This window comes from Oncorhynchus kisutch, linkage group LG6, assembly GCF_002021735.2.
Source record: "Oncorhynchus kisutch isolate 150728-3 linkage group LG6, Okis_V2, whole genome shotgun sequence".
Classification (NCBI taxonomy): Eukaryota; Metazoa; Chordata; class Actinopteri; order Salmoniformes; family Salmonidae; genus Oncorhynchus; species Oncorhynchus kisutch.
Window position 1 is genome coordinate 84686210 of NC_034179.2, and position 18917 is coordinate 84705126.

The window sequence follows — 18917 nt, forward strand, 5'->3', positions numbered from 1 at the left end:
CGACTAAACTTGTCAAACTTGGTTCAGAACACAGCGTTAGCATGCTATATAGCTTCACAGCAATTCTCAGGACAAAGAGAAACACACGCATCGTTTAATCAATCTTGGAAGAAAGACACCACAGCAGCAGAATGCGCGTGTTTTCTCGCGCGACCGAAAGGTTTCGGCCCGTCATTACTCTCGTGAGCCCTCGATTCACACAATGAGAAGCCCCATTGAAAGCGGACACCGCGCTGAAGGCATAGGAACTGTTCCCAGGACTGTAGGTGCTTGGGAAGGGTGGGGGCGATGACGTCAAAGTTGGGCCAACTTTTTGGATGACAAGAGAGAGTTTGGGAGAATGAGTGCCCGGAGAGTTCTGCTTTACTTACAGACATAATTTAAACGGTTTTAGAAGCTTTAGAGTGTTTTCTATTCAATAATAATTTTTAATTGCATATATTAGCAATTTTTGACAGATTGTTTTTCTGTTTACCATGGGCACGCAATCACCCCTGTGATTGTGATTGTGTCACCCCTGACACAAACTGATGAGCCTTGCACCTACTACCGTACCCCGTTCAAAGGCACAAATATTTTGTCTTGCCCATTCACCCTCTGAATGACACACATACACCACCCATGTCTCAAGGCTCAAACATCCTTCTTTAACCTGTCTCCTTTCCATCAATATACACTGATGGAAGTGGATTTAACAAGTGACATAAGGGATCATAGCTTTCACTTTGATTCACCATCACATGTGATGGAAAGTAATGTTTTGTATATATACAGTACATGTATGCAGAAACTAAAAAGAGGACAGGCTATGTGAGGTGTTGAACCTCATTAAGCTGTGTTCATCATGATGAACAAGGAGTCTTTCCTTGACAAATGGATGCTAATCTCATATTTAAAAGAATCCACAATTAAATTAAATCAAGTCAGTTATGTGTGTGGTGAGTAGAGCGTGTAGATTTTTCTGACTAAGTGACATGATCAGGAAAAACACTGTTCCTGGTCAGGTCGTGTGACAACTCCTGGCACTACTGATGAGCCATAGAATGACCACTGACCTCAGAGTCATCATCCCCTCCCCCATGACCTCACAATGTAAATCCAGATCCCGCAGAGTTCTGCAGCCACCTACTCCTTTAATTACTGTGCTTACACTAAAATGTGAACTAACCCTTGAATATTCGAAATTGTTGTTTTATCCTTTGTTTTTATCAATTTGTACTGTTCTCCCTCTCACGTTCACTTCTTCATTCTCTTTCTCTCTGTCAGGTTTAAATGGTCAGAGTATGGAGTTCATTCCCTAAAGTCCTACAGAAAAAGCCTGGAGAAACTCTTAGCCTCTCTTGTAAGGGATCTGGGAATACACAATGTGGAAACTATGGTATGAGCTGGTACCGACAACCTGCAGGACAATCACTGGAATGGATTGGGTATACTGGTACATACACAAAGGGTGTTGAAGGGCAGATCGAGATTACCCGAGAAAATACCATCTGCATGATGTATCTGAAGCTGTCTGGTCTGAGAACAGAGGACTCTGCTGTGTATTACTGTGCAAGAGAGACAGTGGTGTGAGTGAGTGGAGGATCTGAACAAAAACCCCTCAGAGAATCTAACTGGCAGCAGAGTCAACAGAGGGCAGTAGACCATCAGTACAACATAGTGTTAACTGTCTACTGAAATATAATATTCCCCTGTACATCTAGACAATGTACATATTTCCCTGAGGAAAGATATAAAGTAAAGAGGAATCGCATTAAAGGCCTACAGAGCTGTGTTCCTTCATGAACAACACTTTGACTGTCCTTGATAGCTTGATCCCTAATCTGACATTTACAGTAAATTAACTCAAATGGTGAAGGATTTCTATAAATATTTAGAAAATCATTCTCACAGATTCCCCGCAGTTTTACCAACCTACGTGACCTGAGCAGGAAAAACTCCAGGTCCTGGTTCGGGCATGGGGACATGCCCGAACATTTGTCTGTGACATGCCATGTGATCAACGAAAACTCCTGACCCTACAGATGAGTCATATATTGACCCCTGACCAACCTCTTAAGATCTGCCCCTTTTTCTCAATTTTCGCCTAAAATGACCTACCCAAATCTAACTGCCTGAAGGAAGGATATGCATATTATTGATACCATTTGAAAGGAATGTAGGAGAATTTAACACATTAGATTTTTTTTAAAGATAAAAAAACGGCAGTATTATTTTTGTATTTTTTTGTACCATCATCTTTGAAATGCAGGAGAAAGGCCATAAAGAAATATTTTAGCCCAGGCGCAAATTAGACTTTGGCCAGTAGATGGCAGCACTGTTTGTGCAAAGTTTTGGAGTTATCTGGTGAACTATTGCATCATTTTTCAAAATGTTGTATCAAGACTGCTCAAATGTGCCTAATTGGTTTATTCATACATGTTTATGTTCATAATTGTGCACTCTCCACAAACAATAGCATGGTTTTCTCTCACTGTAATAGCTACTGTAAATTGGACAGTGCAATTAAATTAACAAGGATTTTAGCTTTCTGCCCATATCAGACATGTCTATGTCCTGGGAATTGTTTTTGTTTCTTACAACCTCATGCTAATCACATTAGCCTACGTTTGCTCAACCAAGCCCGCGGACGGGACACCAATCTTGAAGGAGTCATCAGACCCTCACCCATGACATCATGATGTAAATCCAAATCCCTCAGAGTTCATATATACTTCTGTTCTGCTGCTGACTTGTTCTATTGTTGTCTTGTGTGGAGCAGCTGAGTTCATATCTCCACCCTCAGTATGAAGGGAAACCTTTACCTGTCTGTCCTGTGAGTTCTGCTTGGTTTTACTCCTCATCAACTCCTCCTAAGCTGAGCAAAGAAGATTTACAATTCCTTTATGTTTTCCCTCAATATTCCACCCTCACTCCTCTCCCCGTTTCCTCTCTCTCTTTCTCTTCATCAGGTCTACATGGTCAGAGTATGTAGTCCATTCCCTCCAGTCCACTCCAGAAAAAGACTGGAGAAACTCTTACCCTCTCCGTAGATGAGCTTGGTATACCTTTTTCAACATATGGTATGAACTGGATTCACCAACCTACAGGAAAACCACCGGAATGGATGAGCTGGATCAACAGCAATACTGGAGCAGCAGACTATGCCAAAACCCTGGAGGGACAGATTGAACTAATCTATGGATTTCACATTATTGTGCAGGGATACGCTTTTTTTGAGTATGGAACCTTTCTGGGATAGGGAGAGGGAGAGGGAGAGGGAGAGAGAGAGAGAGAGGGAGAGAGAGGGAGAGGGAGAGGGAGAGGGAGAGGGAGAGAGAGGGAGAGAGGGAGAGGGAGAGAGAGAGAGAGAGAGAGAGAGAGAGAGAGAGAGAGAGAGAGAGAGGAGAGGGAGAGGGAGAGGGAGAGAGAGAGAGAGAGAGAGAGAGAGAGAGAGAGAGAGAGTAAAGTGAAGTACAGATACCCCCAAAAATGACTTATGTAGTACTTTAAAGTATTTTTACTCAAGTACTTTGCACCATTGATTAACATGTTATTCAACAAATACATATTGTGGGATTGATTCAGTTGTTGTTTCAGAAGTTTGCCCCTTTATCATGATGGCAGCATGTACCAAACTTACTTTACTGTCATGAGTAATAATTTGTACATTAATTCTGAAACTGTCCTTTACAACTCCTCCTCAGATTTTTGATGTAATGGAAATGTATTCTCCATCAATTTACCTGACAAAATAGATACATGGAACACAAACAGCAGGATTTCTTCTTCATAACGGAGCATCTCAAGATGACCTCATTCCAGGTGATCTGTGGGTATCTATCAAAGCCTCTTGTGATTGGTCCTCCCAGTAAGGAGGAGCTCATGCAAAACATTCTAGATTTTAGTTTCAACTTCAACAACATGTCTGCTTTCTATTTCCACAGGTATTCATGGTCAGACACTGACCGATTATGGACCAGTAGTTAAAAAGCCTAGAGAATTACACAAACTGACCTGTACAGCCTCTGGGTTCACATTCAGAATATATTGGATGGGTTGGATCAGACAGGCTCCTGGGAAAGGACTGTAGTGGATTGCTTATATTAGCACACAGAGTAATCCAATCTCTTATTCCCAGTCATTCCAGGGTAGATTCACCATCTCCAGAGATGACGCCAGCAGTAAGATGTACCTACAGATGAACAGCCTGAAGAGTGAGGACTCTGCAGTGTATTATTGTGTCACAGTGGTAAACTAATGGGAGCAGCCGTACAAAAAACACTTCCGCATTCAGCACAGATAATCTTATTTCTGATGAACGTTAATAGCAATATGTTTACAAGCACCGCAATACATTTGTTTTTACAATAATAACTTGATACATATAGTATAGGATTACCAATAATACGAAAACAATGTTTAACCATTCTAGAGTGTAGTGTTAGAAACTGACACATTATAAATGTTTTATCACCATTTGCACTGATATTCCCAGTACTTTTATATACTGATTATCTTCCTTATGCAAATATAATCTCACCCCTCGCTTCCTCTCACTCGCAGTTATATAATGCTCTGTCTGTCTGTCCTACATTCTTAGGAAAAAAAGTTCCAAAAGGATTCTTCAGCTGTCCCCATATTAGAACCCTTTTGGGTTCCATTTAGAACCCTCTGTGAAAATAGTCCTACATGGAACCAAAACGGGTTCTTCCTAGGATTCTCCTATGGATTCTCCAACGAACCCTTTTAGGTTCTAGATAGCTCCTTTTTTTATAAGCGTGTAGTATGTCTCTCTGAGTCCTGGAGAGTAAATACTGCTGTGATACTGATGTGACTCCTTGATTGATCTGACCTGTCATTCCTCTCCCTCCTCAGGTGTCCATTGTCAGGTCGTACTCACAAAGACTGAACAGTCAGTCCAGGGAAGCCCCGGGGGACTCCTTAAACTCACATGTGCCTGTAGTGGATTTACTCTCATCAGTACTTGAATGCACTGGATCCACTAGACACCTGGAAAAGGACTTGAATGGATTATTTACTATCATTCTGACTGGAGTAAGAGCAATGCCCAGGTAGTACAGCGCTGATTCACTGCATCGAAGGACAGCACTAATTTCTTTCTGCACATGAGCCAATTGAAGCCAGAGGACTCTGCAGTGTATTACTGTGCTAGAGACTCACTATGGTTAAACAAATGAGAATAGCCGTACAAAAACCATCTGGTAGAGAAAGGAAGTAGACCAGTAGACCATGACAAGGGGATACATGAGGTACAATTCTAAGGATGTGTCAAATAATAACACAATGATACACCTGTTAAATACATGGTGCTAGTGTTGTTGATGCACCAACAGGGGACACTCTCTCTCCCTATGATTAAAATAAAGACCAGTACTGATGAAGGCTCTGATAATTAGAAAAAAGTATCATATGGATGTTTATTGAAAATGCTTTAGTTTGTCAAAACGAAAGTAGTGTCTTAAATATGTTTCATCCACCACAAGTAGTACCTAATGCTGTAAATGTAGTATTTAATATTTACCCCACCCTCCTATTCAAAAAGACAACCTAAAGAGGGTCTCTAAGTGTTCAGAGTGCAAAGGTTGTGTCCAGTAATATTGGAGATGGTCCTGTAGTGTCTCTTACTGTTTTATGTATCCCCTCCCCCTTTACGTCAATGCAAACCTGGTTCTCTTCCTACTTAAACCGAATATGGCTGTCTGTGTCTGTTCTCGTTCCTCCCTCTGTGTCCTGGAGAGTAGAGAAGAGCAGCTCCACCAGTTCAGCTTCAACACAAACCATGTTCCCTGCATCTCTGCTGCTGCTGGCAGCTGTATCCTGTGAGTCTCTCTGGGTTTGGAGGAAGAACAAAGCAAATAAAATTGCCTGTAGTATAAAACTGGCTTCAACACAACTACTAGAATTTATATAGTGTAACATGTTGCTATTTTGTGTATTTCATATTGTTCATTATTTTATTTCCCAGGTGTACAGAGTTATGAACTCTCTCAGCCAGCATCTATGACTGTCCTTCCAGGTCAACCACTGACCATCTCCTGTAAGGTCTCATATTCAGTTACTAACACTTGGACAGCTTGGATCCGAAAGCCTGCAGGGAAAACACTGGAGTGGATTGGAAATGTATATTCTGGAGACACAGAATACAAGGATTCACTGAAGAACAAGTTCAGCCTCTCAGTAGACTCTAGCAGTAATACTGTGTTTTTAAAAGGGCAGAACCTTCAGACTGAAGACTCAGCTGTGTATTATTGTGCCTACCCTCACAGTGATACAAACCAGCACAAGAGCTTTACAAAAACCAACCTCCTGGGATATGCTGTACATAAAATGGGGGCTGAAGAGCAGACTTAATTCTCCTCTGTTCCACTCAAAAAATATATGTTTTGTCCATAAAATACTCAATGAGAAAGTTTAGCTCCTTTTTATTTAACTAGGCAAGTCAGTTAAGAATAAGTGCCTCTTATTTTGAAACCGTTGTGTTCCTATGCACCCCTATTGGGCATTGAAAGGGATATCAACCTGTCAAGGGATTTTTTTAATCAATAATGACTAATTATGTATACATTTCAATCAGGACTGACTAATCAGAAAACATATGTCACTGTATAGATGTATGAATTTTCTTTTGAATCTTAGTACTGAATATAATGTGTGTAAATATAATCAATAATAGAACAATGACTGTCTGTTCCTTGGTAGAAATGAATTAATTTATAGCCAGACTGGCTAGAATGCTTATCTACACAGGCAGACCTTGGCTTGCGTCGTAAATTATCTTAGTAGGGAGAGACAATGTGGGAAGGCTTGAGAACTATACAGCCATTGTACTGCTGGTACTACGGGGTAGTACGAAAACTAATGACGTCATTTTCAGCTTATAATCTGTGGTAAACTGTATCATGTTCAGTACTCTCGAGAATAAACGCAGCTGGTTGATTTTTGAGACTGGTCTCTGTCCATTTTATGCAAATAAGAGTCTTACAAATTCTTAGGAATTGACAGAGTGTTTAATTTTAATTGGGTATTAAAACATAGAGGAATATAATTCCTGTAACAATTGGTCCTTCGAACGGCATAACTAAATACCCGTCTCTGCCATCTGAAGGTCGTACACCGACAATCATGCACGAGCGGGTCTGGTCCCGTTATTTAAGACCTGGCCTCTGAATTGAGGGAAAAGACCAGGCCGGTGTACACCCCAGACCGACAGGGACGGTGACTAGATCCAACGAACAGTGCTTTTCCCAGTCGGCGGCAAGGTCAGTAGCCTTTCTTCTCGAATTTGGGAGGAATTATTTAAGATATTTTTGATTGAATGTTCAAAAGGAGTTTGGATTTAATCAATGATAGGTGCTTGAATATTCTGAACAAATACAATGGGTTTCTACCTTGGGTTTTAACCAAAATCGATAGGAAGCAAACGGGTCTGAAATGACCCGTGGTAAGGTGCACTACCATAAATAAACTAGAAATGAATAGATCCTGGTTTTGCAAGCCGAAGGGTTATTAAGGGTGGGATATAGTAAGTGTTGTTAGATAGGACAGTCGTTCTGTACAAATAGGATAGCCATTAATTCAAAAAACATACCTAAATAAAGTTTGAACCTAAGTAGTCTATCTGTATATGGGAAGTAGTCTAAATATGAAAAATAACAGATAGATATATTAAAACAGGTGAGGATAAATTAGGCTTGGTGAGAAGGCAGGGTAATTCTAGGCAAACAGAAAATTTAACCTATTCAATACTGAAAAAAATTCATATCCAAGATGGTGGAGAGGGAAACCTATTCTTGAGTAGTGAGATATGAGATATTAATGTTGAAAGTCCCAAGGAACAATAGTTTATAATGAGCTTGTAATTGTATACGGGTGAAATGTAATGTCCGATCAAAAGTCAAATCTATAGACGAAGTTTCCAGAAAGGAGAAATAAATATAGAAACCCATACACATTGATTATCATTAAAGAGACACACACATAGTCAGACAGAAGAGCAACTAAATTAACTGTGTAATGATAAAAACACATACATAGGTCATAGAAATATATACACATAGATAGTGATAAATACCATAGCTACTAGGAGCGGCAAGGATTTATTAAACATGGGTAGCAAATCCTCCAAGGAGGTCCCGGAATGGACGGGAGATTACCGTTATATGGAGCAGAAAGACAGAAGGAATATTGATTTCTGTTTAAAATGGGAAAAAAAGGTTTTGATGGGCATCTAAATGTAGAGAAAAGCTGGAATCACTTATAAACCAGATACATAAAGGAATGTAGAATAAACTGGAGTTTGGCTTTCAGAAGCAAAAAAGAGAGTTGAGGGTGAAAATAGGAGGAAACCCAAAAAGAGCAAAGATGCGCTGCCCTCCGCTCCCGCAGATGAAAAAGTTAGCCAATTCGGTGGGGGTGAGGGTAACAAACTATATCCTTCTCGAGTATACCAAGAATACAGAGGTAATCTTGTCGATGAAATAGTGGTTGTGAGAATACGGCTGCAGGAGCTACCTGCAATATCACCACCCATATATGTGAAGCTGAAGCAGAGGGAGGGATAATAGAGACAGAAAAAGGAAAAAGGTCGAGAAAAGTGGATAAGGTGAGTCAAAATAAAAATATAAAATGTTTTAATTGTAACGAAACTGGACATTTCGCCCGGGAGTGTAACACTCCCTGCAAGCGTCACCACCAATAATAAGATGTTAACTAGGGATTTACGACCCCTGGGCTTATAGTTGTATAAGTAAGACCTAATATCTGATTCAACAGTCAAAGCTATTGATAAGGTTTCCATAAAGGAGAAAACACAAATAGAAATGTATGCAGGAATATGATAAGAGGAACACCTATTTTAGCCAGACATGGAGGAGGAAGTGCGAATTTGATGAACGTTTAAATAAAGAAAAACTGGAATCAATGATTAAACAAATAAATAGGGTTAGTGGAGACAAGACAGATAAACAACGGGCAGAGGTGCTAAATACAGCTAGGATATGGTTAGCCTAGGTGAGGAAGGGAGCTGAGAACAAAGGGAATGGAAGGGAGGCATCCAAAATCTGACTCAGACAAAGACCCTGAACAGAAGCTGATACTACTAAAATAGTCAGGAAGGGTTTAAATTAGGACTATTTTCTGGGAATTCTCGGTGCTGGAGTTTGCGACTACAGACTATTATAATAATATAATTATTATATATAATAATCATTTCAATAGCGGGACACTAAGGTTCGTATCTCAGCTTTGACACTGATAGACTAAAATTGATTTTAGATTGTAATTCATCTATTTGTATGTTTTGCCTGAAAAAATACGGTCGCTAGGGTTTGTATAAGATATGAACTGAACGTTTAATATGTTGTTTAGGTTGAATTGAAAGAATAATTAATTTGAGATAATGGCGAGGCAATTTCTATGTAATACATTGTGTTTCCCAAATGATCACTGGAATAGCCTATTGGGAATGGAGTCGTATTTTTTTTAAGTTGCTGGGTCATGGGATGAGACAGTTATCTAAATCTGATGAATTCTAAATAATAATGAAGAGACAACTACGATAGATTTGCGCCCATCGAAATGTTCTTATGAATTTAGCGAAGTATATGGTACGTTTACATTTTGGGGTAGAGGAAGTTGGAAGGTAAAACTGCGTAATTACGTTGACTACAGAACAACGTTCCTCAAATTATGACAGAGAAAATGGGTTGTGGCATTTAGAGGAAAATGCATGCATTATAGCTTTGAGTTACTTTTCAGAAGTGGCTAAAAGTTCCAAATACATTTAGTCTGAAAAGATGCTACAGCTAGCAACGAAATGGCTAGGCATTCCATTGGGCTATATTTGGCTATAATATAGGGAGGTAAGAATAGTTGAATCGTAATTTTTTTTGATTGTTTCCCGAGAATTGATTTTTGGTTAGGTAACGCCAGTGAATTCGAACAAGAAGTAAACGTATTCTAAACATGATCTGTTTTCATTACGGGGAACAATGAAATGTCTACAATAGGGTATGGCTGGTTAGGAATGTCTTATTTTAAAGGGACAGTGCACGTTTATCACAATTGTTTGAGTGTATGGCAGGGTATAAAATATTTTGGGGCGACAATTTGGAGATAGACTGAATGAGTTATATGAAACATCGAGGAAATGGTGATGAACACGAATGTAAAGGGGTGGTGTGACCTTTGACATTATCATGGCTATCTCTTGGGGTCTGATCAGCCTCAGGGGAGAGCCATTTGCAGAATGAATTTGTGGTCATTTGGGTTACTAGTTTTAAGGTAAATTAATTATAATGGAGTTTTAGTTTGGGGTTAGAATTATTGTTTGAACCACTGATGAGAAAGTGGTTCAGGATTCTGTTTTACAACATCAGCTGGGAAGTTTTTTGAATGGACTATTATTGAGTTGGTATTACAACAGAAAAAAATCCTATTTATCATTGAGAATAAATAGGGTGAGATAAGATACATTGAGGTTTGGATAGGATATATATTAACCTTTTGCGACTAGCAATCCCGGATTCGGGATCGTAATCATAGCCTCAAAAACATTAGCATAACGCAGTGGACATAAATACCCCTAGAAACTTTTCCTATTCATGAAAATCGCAAATGAAATGAATGAAATATATTCAAACACAATCTTAGCCTTTTGTTAACAACACTGTCATCTCAGATTTTCAAAATATGCGTTACAGCCAACATTAGACAAGCATTTGTGTAAGTTTATCATGGCATAATGCTATACTAGGCTCTGATGGCACTAGGCAACATTTTCACAAAAATAAGAAAAGCAACCAAATTAAATAATTTACCTTTGAAGAACTTCGGATGCTTTCACTCAGGAGACTCCCAGTTAGATAGCAAATGTTCCTTTTTTCCAGAAATATTATTTTTGTAGGCAAAAAAGCTCCCGTTTCTTCATCATGCTTGGCTGAGAAATCGACCGGAAAATGCTATCACTACAACGCCGAACTTTTTTCAAAATTAGCTACATAATATCGACAGAAGCACGGCAAACGTTGTTTAGGATCCATCCTCAAGGTGTTTTTAACAAATATTGCTATATATGGTCCCTTACGGCTATTCTTCAATGGAAATGTGTAAAAAGATGTCACAATGCTGTAGACACCTTGGGGAATACGTGGAAAACGTAAGCTCATTCGTAGCTCATTCACAGCCATATAAGGAATCATTGGCATGAGGCGGTTTCAAAAAATGCGGCACTTCCTGGTTGGATTTTTATCTGGGATTCGCCTGTAACATCAGTTCTGTTGCATTCACAGACAATATCTTTGCAGTTTTGGAAATGTCAGGGTGTTTTCTATCCAAAGCTGTCAATTATATGCATAGTCGAGCATCTTTTCGTGACAAAACATCAAAAAATTAAAATATCGCCCCCTAGTCGCATGAAGTTGCCAATAGGGCAGGAAATTACATTTCAGTTCTTAGGGGTGATAAATTACTGTAGATAAGGTATTCCACACACTATGCAACATATATTTAATTATTGATGAAACTGATTTTAAGGTTAATTCATGGTATTGTCAGATAAAATACTGTGGATCCCTGAAGGAAAACGTTTATTAGTGTAGGAAGGAGTTGATATGTTTAGCATTTATTTTGGCTTTGTTTGACTATTAGGAGGTTTTTATTGAAATAGTATTACATTTGACAGGATATATGACATCTGTGATGATTTAGGATTTTTGTTAGGATTAAGATAGATTGATTAAAGACACTCAGAGCCTGCAATGGCATTACCATAATCTCTAGGCTGTGCAGAGTTCAACAAGATGCCCCGCTTGACCGTAGCTCGCTCGTGAGCTATGTGGTGAGTTATGTGGCTCTAGAAGGTTCTCGGACCGAGAAACAGCCTCGTACATTTGCAATAACTTCAATTCATTTTGACATCACGAAAATGACGACATTTAGAAAATTCCCAGAGTCACAAGACTAGGTGCATTGAAACCACCCCGGCCCACAGAGACAGACCCCAAGGTTTCTGTCCAATATCGCATTCAAGGACCCCGTAGCAAATGCCCGGAAAATGTGGCTTTTCAACACCAATTAAGGTCGCTACTCGGGCTCCAAATGACCTATCAAGCCGGAACTTGGTATTCAGGGTCGCCTCAGCTAGGCCTACACATATTGTCAGAACTGGACCCACAGCCAGAACGTAACTACGTGTTTTATGTTTTTATTATGGTTTAAACAGAATGCACTGTGAATTTTGAAATATGTGATAGTTGGCTTCTAAACGAGTTGGAAAAAGTGGGTGTGGTGTCAGTTTGTATCAGTTTGGTGTCAGAATGTAATCTGATTGACTGATGGACGGTGACTTGCTGGCGACTTTTGTCCATTTGCAATATGTTTAAACAGTGAGGTACCATCACCAAAGTGACATTCTGAAATCAACCTCGACGATCGATGGAGAGGAACCAGAATCACTGCCCGGCAATCCCGAGTTCATCAGGCCAGTCAATTTGCATTTCTGCATAATTTTTGAGCATGTCAAATTCATGATGGTAAATGCACATTGAAACATATTGCAAATTTTATTTATTTATTTATTTATTTATTTAACCTTTATTTAACCAGGTAGGCAAGTTGAGTTCAAGTTCTCATTTACAATTGCGACCTGGCCAAGATAAAGCAAAGCAGTTCGACACACAACGACACAGAGTTACACATGGAGTAAAACAAACATACAGTCAATAATACAGCATAAACAAGTCTATATACAATGTGAGCAAATGAGGTGAGATAAGGGAGGTAAAGGCAAAAAAAGGCCATGGTGGCAAAGTAAATACAATATAGCAAGTAAAACACTGGAATGGTAGATTTGCAATGGAAGAATGTGCAAAGTAGAAATAAAAATAATGGGGTGCAAAGGAGCAAAATAAATAAATAAATTAAATACAGTAGGGAAAGAGGTAGTTGTTTGGGCTAAATTATAGGTGGGCTATGTACAGGTGCAGTAATCTGTGAGCTGCTCTGACAGTTGGTGCTTAAAGCTAGTGAGGGAGATAAGTGTTTCCAGTTTTTTTTTTATAATAAAAAAACAACGGTCCCACTTCTCCCTCATCATACATGACAAATAGACCATCTAGGTTTATTCATGGCTTAACAGAGTGCTATATATCATTTTGGCAGGATAAATGCCTTTTGGACATGGTTCACTGACCTTTGGGTTTGTTAGCCGACTTCCATTGATCGTACATGGCAAATGGACATAACATCCTGATTTGACACTTTCAAATCTTTCATATTGCATTTGGACATTGCTTATGGCATTTAGCAACAAAATAAAAATGACTTTTGACTTCGACTTTTGACTTCCTATGAAATCATATTGCAAATTGACAAAACATATGCCTTATGGACAAGTAAAAAAATATATATGATAATCAAGTATGACAAAGTATGTTCATACAGTTCTTACACAAATGTAATTGACAAAAAATCGAAAGAATATCGTAAATTTCGACTTTTGACTTCCTATGAAATCATAATGGACAAAACATATGCCTTATGGACAAGTAAAAAAATATATATGATAATCAAGTATGACAAAGTATGTTCATACAGTTCTTACACAAATGTAATTGACAAAAAAATCGAAAGAATATCGTAAATTTCGACTTTTGACTTCCTATGAAATCATAATGGACAAAACATATGCCTTATGGACAAGTAAAAAAATAATAATATGATAATAAAATTTGACAAAAGTATGTTCAATACAGTTCTTACACATGTGTATTTGACAAAAGAAATCGAAATGAATTTGAAAAACGGTCCAGAAAGCACTTTTTTAAGGGGGTGATAAGTTTTTGACAAAATGTTCAAATTTTCTAAATTTTACTCTTAGGTCTTGACTTCTGTTACATTTGCAATATGAAAAATTACGGTGGAGCGCACTCGCCATCTATTGGATTTTTGCAGTGTTACACTTGGTACTTGCCATATGGCATTTGCAATCAACTTTGAATGAAACGACTTCCAATTGCGTGGTATTGGACACTTGTATATGTTTTGTACAGTGCTAATATGTTCCCAATCATTTTTGTCCATTTCGAGGGGGTGTTCCCTTACATACAGACCAGGCTCCCAGAACTTTAAGGCAGACGCATTGTCCCGGCTGTATGACAAGGAGGAGCGGCCCATGGATCCCACTCCCATACTTCCGGCCTCTTACCTGGTGGCCCCAGTGGTGTGGGAGCTGGACGCAGACATTGAGCGGGCATTATGCACTGAGCCCACTCCCCCCCAGTGTCCAGCTGGGCGTCTGTACTTTCCGTCTTCTGTCCGTGACCGGCTGATCTATTGGGCCCACACGTTACCCTCCTCTGGTCATCCTGGGATCGGTCGGGCGGTGCGCTGCATTAGTGTGATGTACTGGTGGCCCACTTTGGCTAAGGATGTGAGGGTTTATGTTTCCTCCTGCTCGGTGTGCGCCCAGTGTAAGGCTCCTAGGCACATGCCCAGAGGTAAGTTACAACCATTACCCTTTCCACAACGACTGTGGTCGCACCTGTCGGTTGATTTCCTGACCGATCTTCCTCCTTCACAAGGTAACACCACGATCCTGGTCGTTGTGGATCGTTTTTCTAAGTCCTGTCGTCTCCTCCCTTTGCCCAGTCTCCCTACGGCCCTACAGACTGCGGAGGCCCTGTTTACACACGTCTTCCGGCACTACGGGGTGCCTGAGGATATAGTGTCTGATTGGGGTCCCCATTTCACGTCGAGGGTCTGGAAGGCGTTCATGGAATGTCGGGGGATCTCGGTCAGCCTTACCTCAGGTTTTCAACCCGAGAGTAACGGGCAGCTGGAGAGAGTAAACCAGGATGTGGGTAGGTTTCTGAGGTCTTATTTCCATGCCCGGGCAGGGGAGTGGGCAGCGTTCATGCTTTGGGCAGAGATGGCCCAGAACTTGCTCCGCCACTCCTCCACTAATCAAATTTAATCTAAGCCGGTTCTGGCTCCTTGGCATCAGAATCAGACCGAGGCTCCTGCGGTGGATGACTGGTTCCGGCGCGAGGAAGAAACATGGGACGCCGCCCATGTCCACCTTCAGCGCGCTGTACGGAGCCACAAAGTTGGTGCAGACCGCCACCGCAGAGAGGCCCGGTGTTTGCACCAATTCTATGATGACTGTATGTACTACCTAGATGTAGTTGGCCCTGTTATGTTCCCCAGCAAGAAAACCAAAAATGTCACTCAAACAAAAGGGGGAACTAACAAAGAGTCACTGACCAAAAATCAAAATGGAACAGGTGGGGTTGAGGAGGGGTTCTCAGTACGGTGCCACCTGTGCCGGCTCCACGCACCAGGCCTCCAGTGCGCCTCCCCAGCCCGGGACGTCCTGTGCCGGCTCCCCGCACTCGCCCTGAAGAGCGTGTCATCAGTCCGGTGCCACCTGTGCCGGCTCCACGCACTAGGCCTCCAGTGCGTTTGTACGGTCCGGAGAATCCAGCGACAGTTCATAGTCCGGAGCTTCCAGCGACGGTCAACGGCCCGGAGCTTCCAGCGATGGTCAACGGCCCGGAGTGTCCAGTCCAGGCACGGCATCAAGTCCCGCTCCATGGCCAGAGCCTTCCTCTGCGTCGGTGCTCAGTCCAGGCACGGCCTCCAGTCCTGCTCCACGGCCGGAGCCTTCCTCTACTCCAGTGCTCGGTCCAGGCACGGCGTTCAGCCCGGCATCAGAGCCAGATCCGCAGTCTGAGCAGGGGTTTCGTCCCACACTGGATCCGCCACCGACGCTAGACTCCCACCCTAACCTGTTAGTGCCAGACTTGGTGCTTCGTTGGTCCTTGCCAAGCGGAAGCAGAGATAACAATCTTATGGCTTGGGGATAGAAGCTGTTCAGGAGCCTGTTAGTGTCAGACTTCAGGCATCGTTACTGATTGCCAAGCGGAAGCAGATAGAACAATATGTGGCTTTGGTGGTTGGAGCAATTAACAATTAATTTTATATATTTTCCGGGCCTTCTTTTCACAGAGGTCCTGGACGGCAGGGGGCTCAGCCCCAGTAATGTACTGGGCTGTCCAACCCACCCCCTGTAGCACCATGCGATAAAGGGCGGTGTTGTTGCCATACCAAAAAGTGATGCAGCCAATCAAGATGCTCTCATATAGAACCATGATGATCATTTATGTTAAATAGCAATGGAACAAGTATGGAACAAGTTTATTGTATTAATCCCAATAGATTCTGTCATCCTGTGCTGTTTTGAGAAACAATGCTGGCAATATAAACCTTACAAGAACATCTCTCCCTCTCAGTCTCTATTTAAAGACTATTTAAAGTCTTCCTCCCCTTCATAATCAGACAGTCAGCTCTGGACTTCTCATTATAGGCAGCTTGGACTGACATTACAGTGAGCCCTGCACTAACTATCACTGAGTAATGGAACTGATGAGTCTGGAGTTTGTCATGGTGATGTCCATACACAGTAATAATAGACATGTACATGTAAGTTCAAAAATGTTTAACGTTTATAATAAGGTTAAAAGAGCTGGAGAGATTTTCAATGCACCGGCAGAACAGAGAAGCTACGTCTGGTAAGACAAGGGGTGGGGGTGTGTGTCTTTGTCAATAACAACACTATCTACCAAGAGAGTTCTCATCTGTATTATTCGTAGCCGTCTATTTACCACCACAGATATATTCTGGCACTAAGAATGCACTCAACCAACTCTATAAGGTCAATAACGGAATGGTCCACAACCCTATACCCTAGACACCCATCAGAATGGCACTGAAGCAGATGTTATAGGTCATGCAACCCTATCTACCCTCTCCCTCCGACGCTCACGGAGACGGTTGTTGATGCGGATAGTGAGAGAGATGAGTTCATCAAGTCCATCAGGCTCATCCCTGGACACCAACTCGTCCTTGAGGGTCTCTGTGAGCGTGTTCTGGAATGCTCCCTGAAGGGCCTCCTCATTCCAGCACCTCTCAGTGGTGAGTGAGCAAAACTCACATGCCATCTCAGCAACACTATGGGGGCCTTGACGGAGGGACAGGAGTCGTTTAGCGGCATCCTTACTGCAGGCCGGGTGGTCGAAAACTTTCTTCAGCGCCCCCGTGAATCTGGAGTAGGAGATGCAGATGGGGGATGGTCTCTCCCACACTGCCGTGGCCAAGGAAAGTGCTGCTCCATGGAGGCAGACAATCAGAAAGTCAATCTTGGTCTGTTCGCTAGCATAAGAGCAGGGCTGTTGCTCAAAACTCAAAACTCAACCTCGCTCCGAGGTTGCCATCATAATGCACGGGAATCGGAACAAACGGCTCCCGGAGCGGTGGGGAAGGACTTGGAACTGGTCGTGAGCTCTGGGCTAAGGGTCGGACCTGTAGGTCGGACAGGCTCTGTGAAAACCCCTTGATGTGTTCCACAAGGTTCTTCAGGGCTTGGTCATGTTGCTCGACCAGGGCGTCTTGGTCGACGAGGGTTTGATAGAGAGTAGCAGAGTCTGCTGGGTTAATCTTTTTGGCCCGATCATACTGAGTGGAACAGGGAACCCAAGAGCAGACTCAAACGGGGCGACTGGGATGAAGTAACCAAGGTATTTATTGAGACACAGGGGGAGATGGAGTGCAGGTCAGGGGAAGCTCGGGCGGGTTGCTGGAAACCAGGAGTGGAGGCTGGGGCTGGAACGAGAGGGATTGAGACAGGGTAAGCAGGTCCATAGGGGAATCCAATGGAGTAGTAGAATGCGGAATCCAGGACAGAGTAGCAGGATGACGAGACATGGGACTGGACACAGGGCCAGAGTCAGAGCAGGCAAACTGTAGAAGAGAGGAAAACAAAGTCAGGCAAGGGAGAACAGGAACAAACAGATAACAGGATCTGAATAGTAACAAATGTCTAGGACTGTAGACTGACTGAGCAGAGATTACGATCTTGCAGTGTGGAAGTAGCAGGACTGAGTATATGTAGAGGTCTTGATTATGGAACAGGTTGCAGCTGGTGGGGATCTGCTCTGACTCCAGCACACCGGTCTCCGACCCACACAATCACACAGAGAGAGAGAGAGAGAGAGAGAGAGAGATGGAGAGGGAGAGAGTACTGGGGGAGTGGCGGCAGGTCAAGGAGACACAGGATGAGCATTAGAGGGTGTTGCAGGACCAGATGTGACAGTAAATCAAGACCTTTCTTGAGTTGGGCTCTGGGATGGTGCAACTGTTGAGAATCTATGGTTGTTGTGGGGGAAAGGGGTTGAGTGTGTATGAGTGTGTATGCGTGTGTAAGAGTGTGTGTGGGTGTGTGTGTATCCCACAACTGTTGCAAGGGAGTAAAATATGTTAGGGACAATATAGGAGGATTCACAATAATTGTTTGATAATATAATAATTGCTTGCCATAACGTAATTTTGGTCATGGCAAAACTGGAGAGAGGTAAAAATCCTTTGCATAAATTGCCTGCATTACTACAAATATGAATAGCTAATTATGGAAAACAAGATAAACAGGATTGTTTTTAATATACATATTTTTTTCTAATGGCTTTCTATAATACAAATCGAGGTGAGGGTGATCAAAATGCATTTGGCGGTTGATCTGCTTCTGTTCTGTGGGTGGTACAGTGTGCTCTTTTCGAAGGATGGGTCCCAGTCTCTCCGGGGCTATGGGATCCGGAGGGTCGGGGGTGGTCAGCCGGGCATATGGATGACAACCCAACACGGGATGAGGAGGGCTTTCAGAAGGTGGAATAGGGACCAATTGGAGGTTTACCAAGTAACAATGTAAATATCATGGTACAGCTATATCGACACTCAATCATCATGTTACTTTTTAATGGGACGTTTACAAACATATATTTTGATAAATAGAATTGAAACTTGTGTCTCATGATGGTAAGTGGTGAAATAAGTATAGCCAGTTATAATTGTAATGGCTTAGCAGA

General features: G+C 41.8%; 1 protein-coding gene across 1 annotated transcript in view; it reads left to right on the top strand.

Annotated features, from left to right (window-relative positions):
- Positions 1–5699: 5699 nt before the first annotated feature.
- LOC109876184 (uncharacterized) overlaps positions 5700–18917 on the top strand; it is a 171861-nt gene continuing 158643 nt past the window's right edge. Inside the window, exons 1-2 of the mRNA XM_031828060.1 lie at positions 5700–5822; positions 5969–6262. Coding sequence (XP_031683920.1) covers positions 5783–5822; positions 5969–6262 — 334 coding nt within the window. The 5' untranslated portion in view covers positions 5700–5782. The remainder of the gene's footprint in view (positions 5823–5968; positions 6263–18917) is intronic.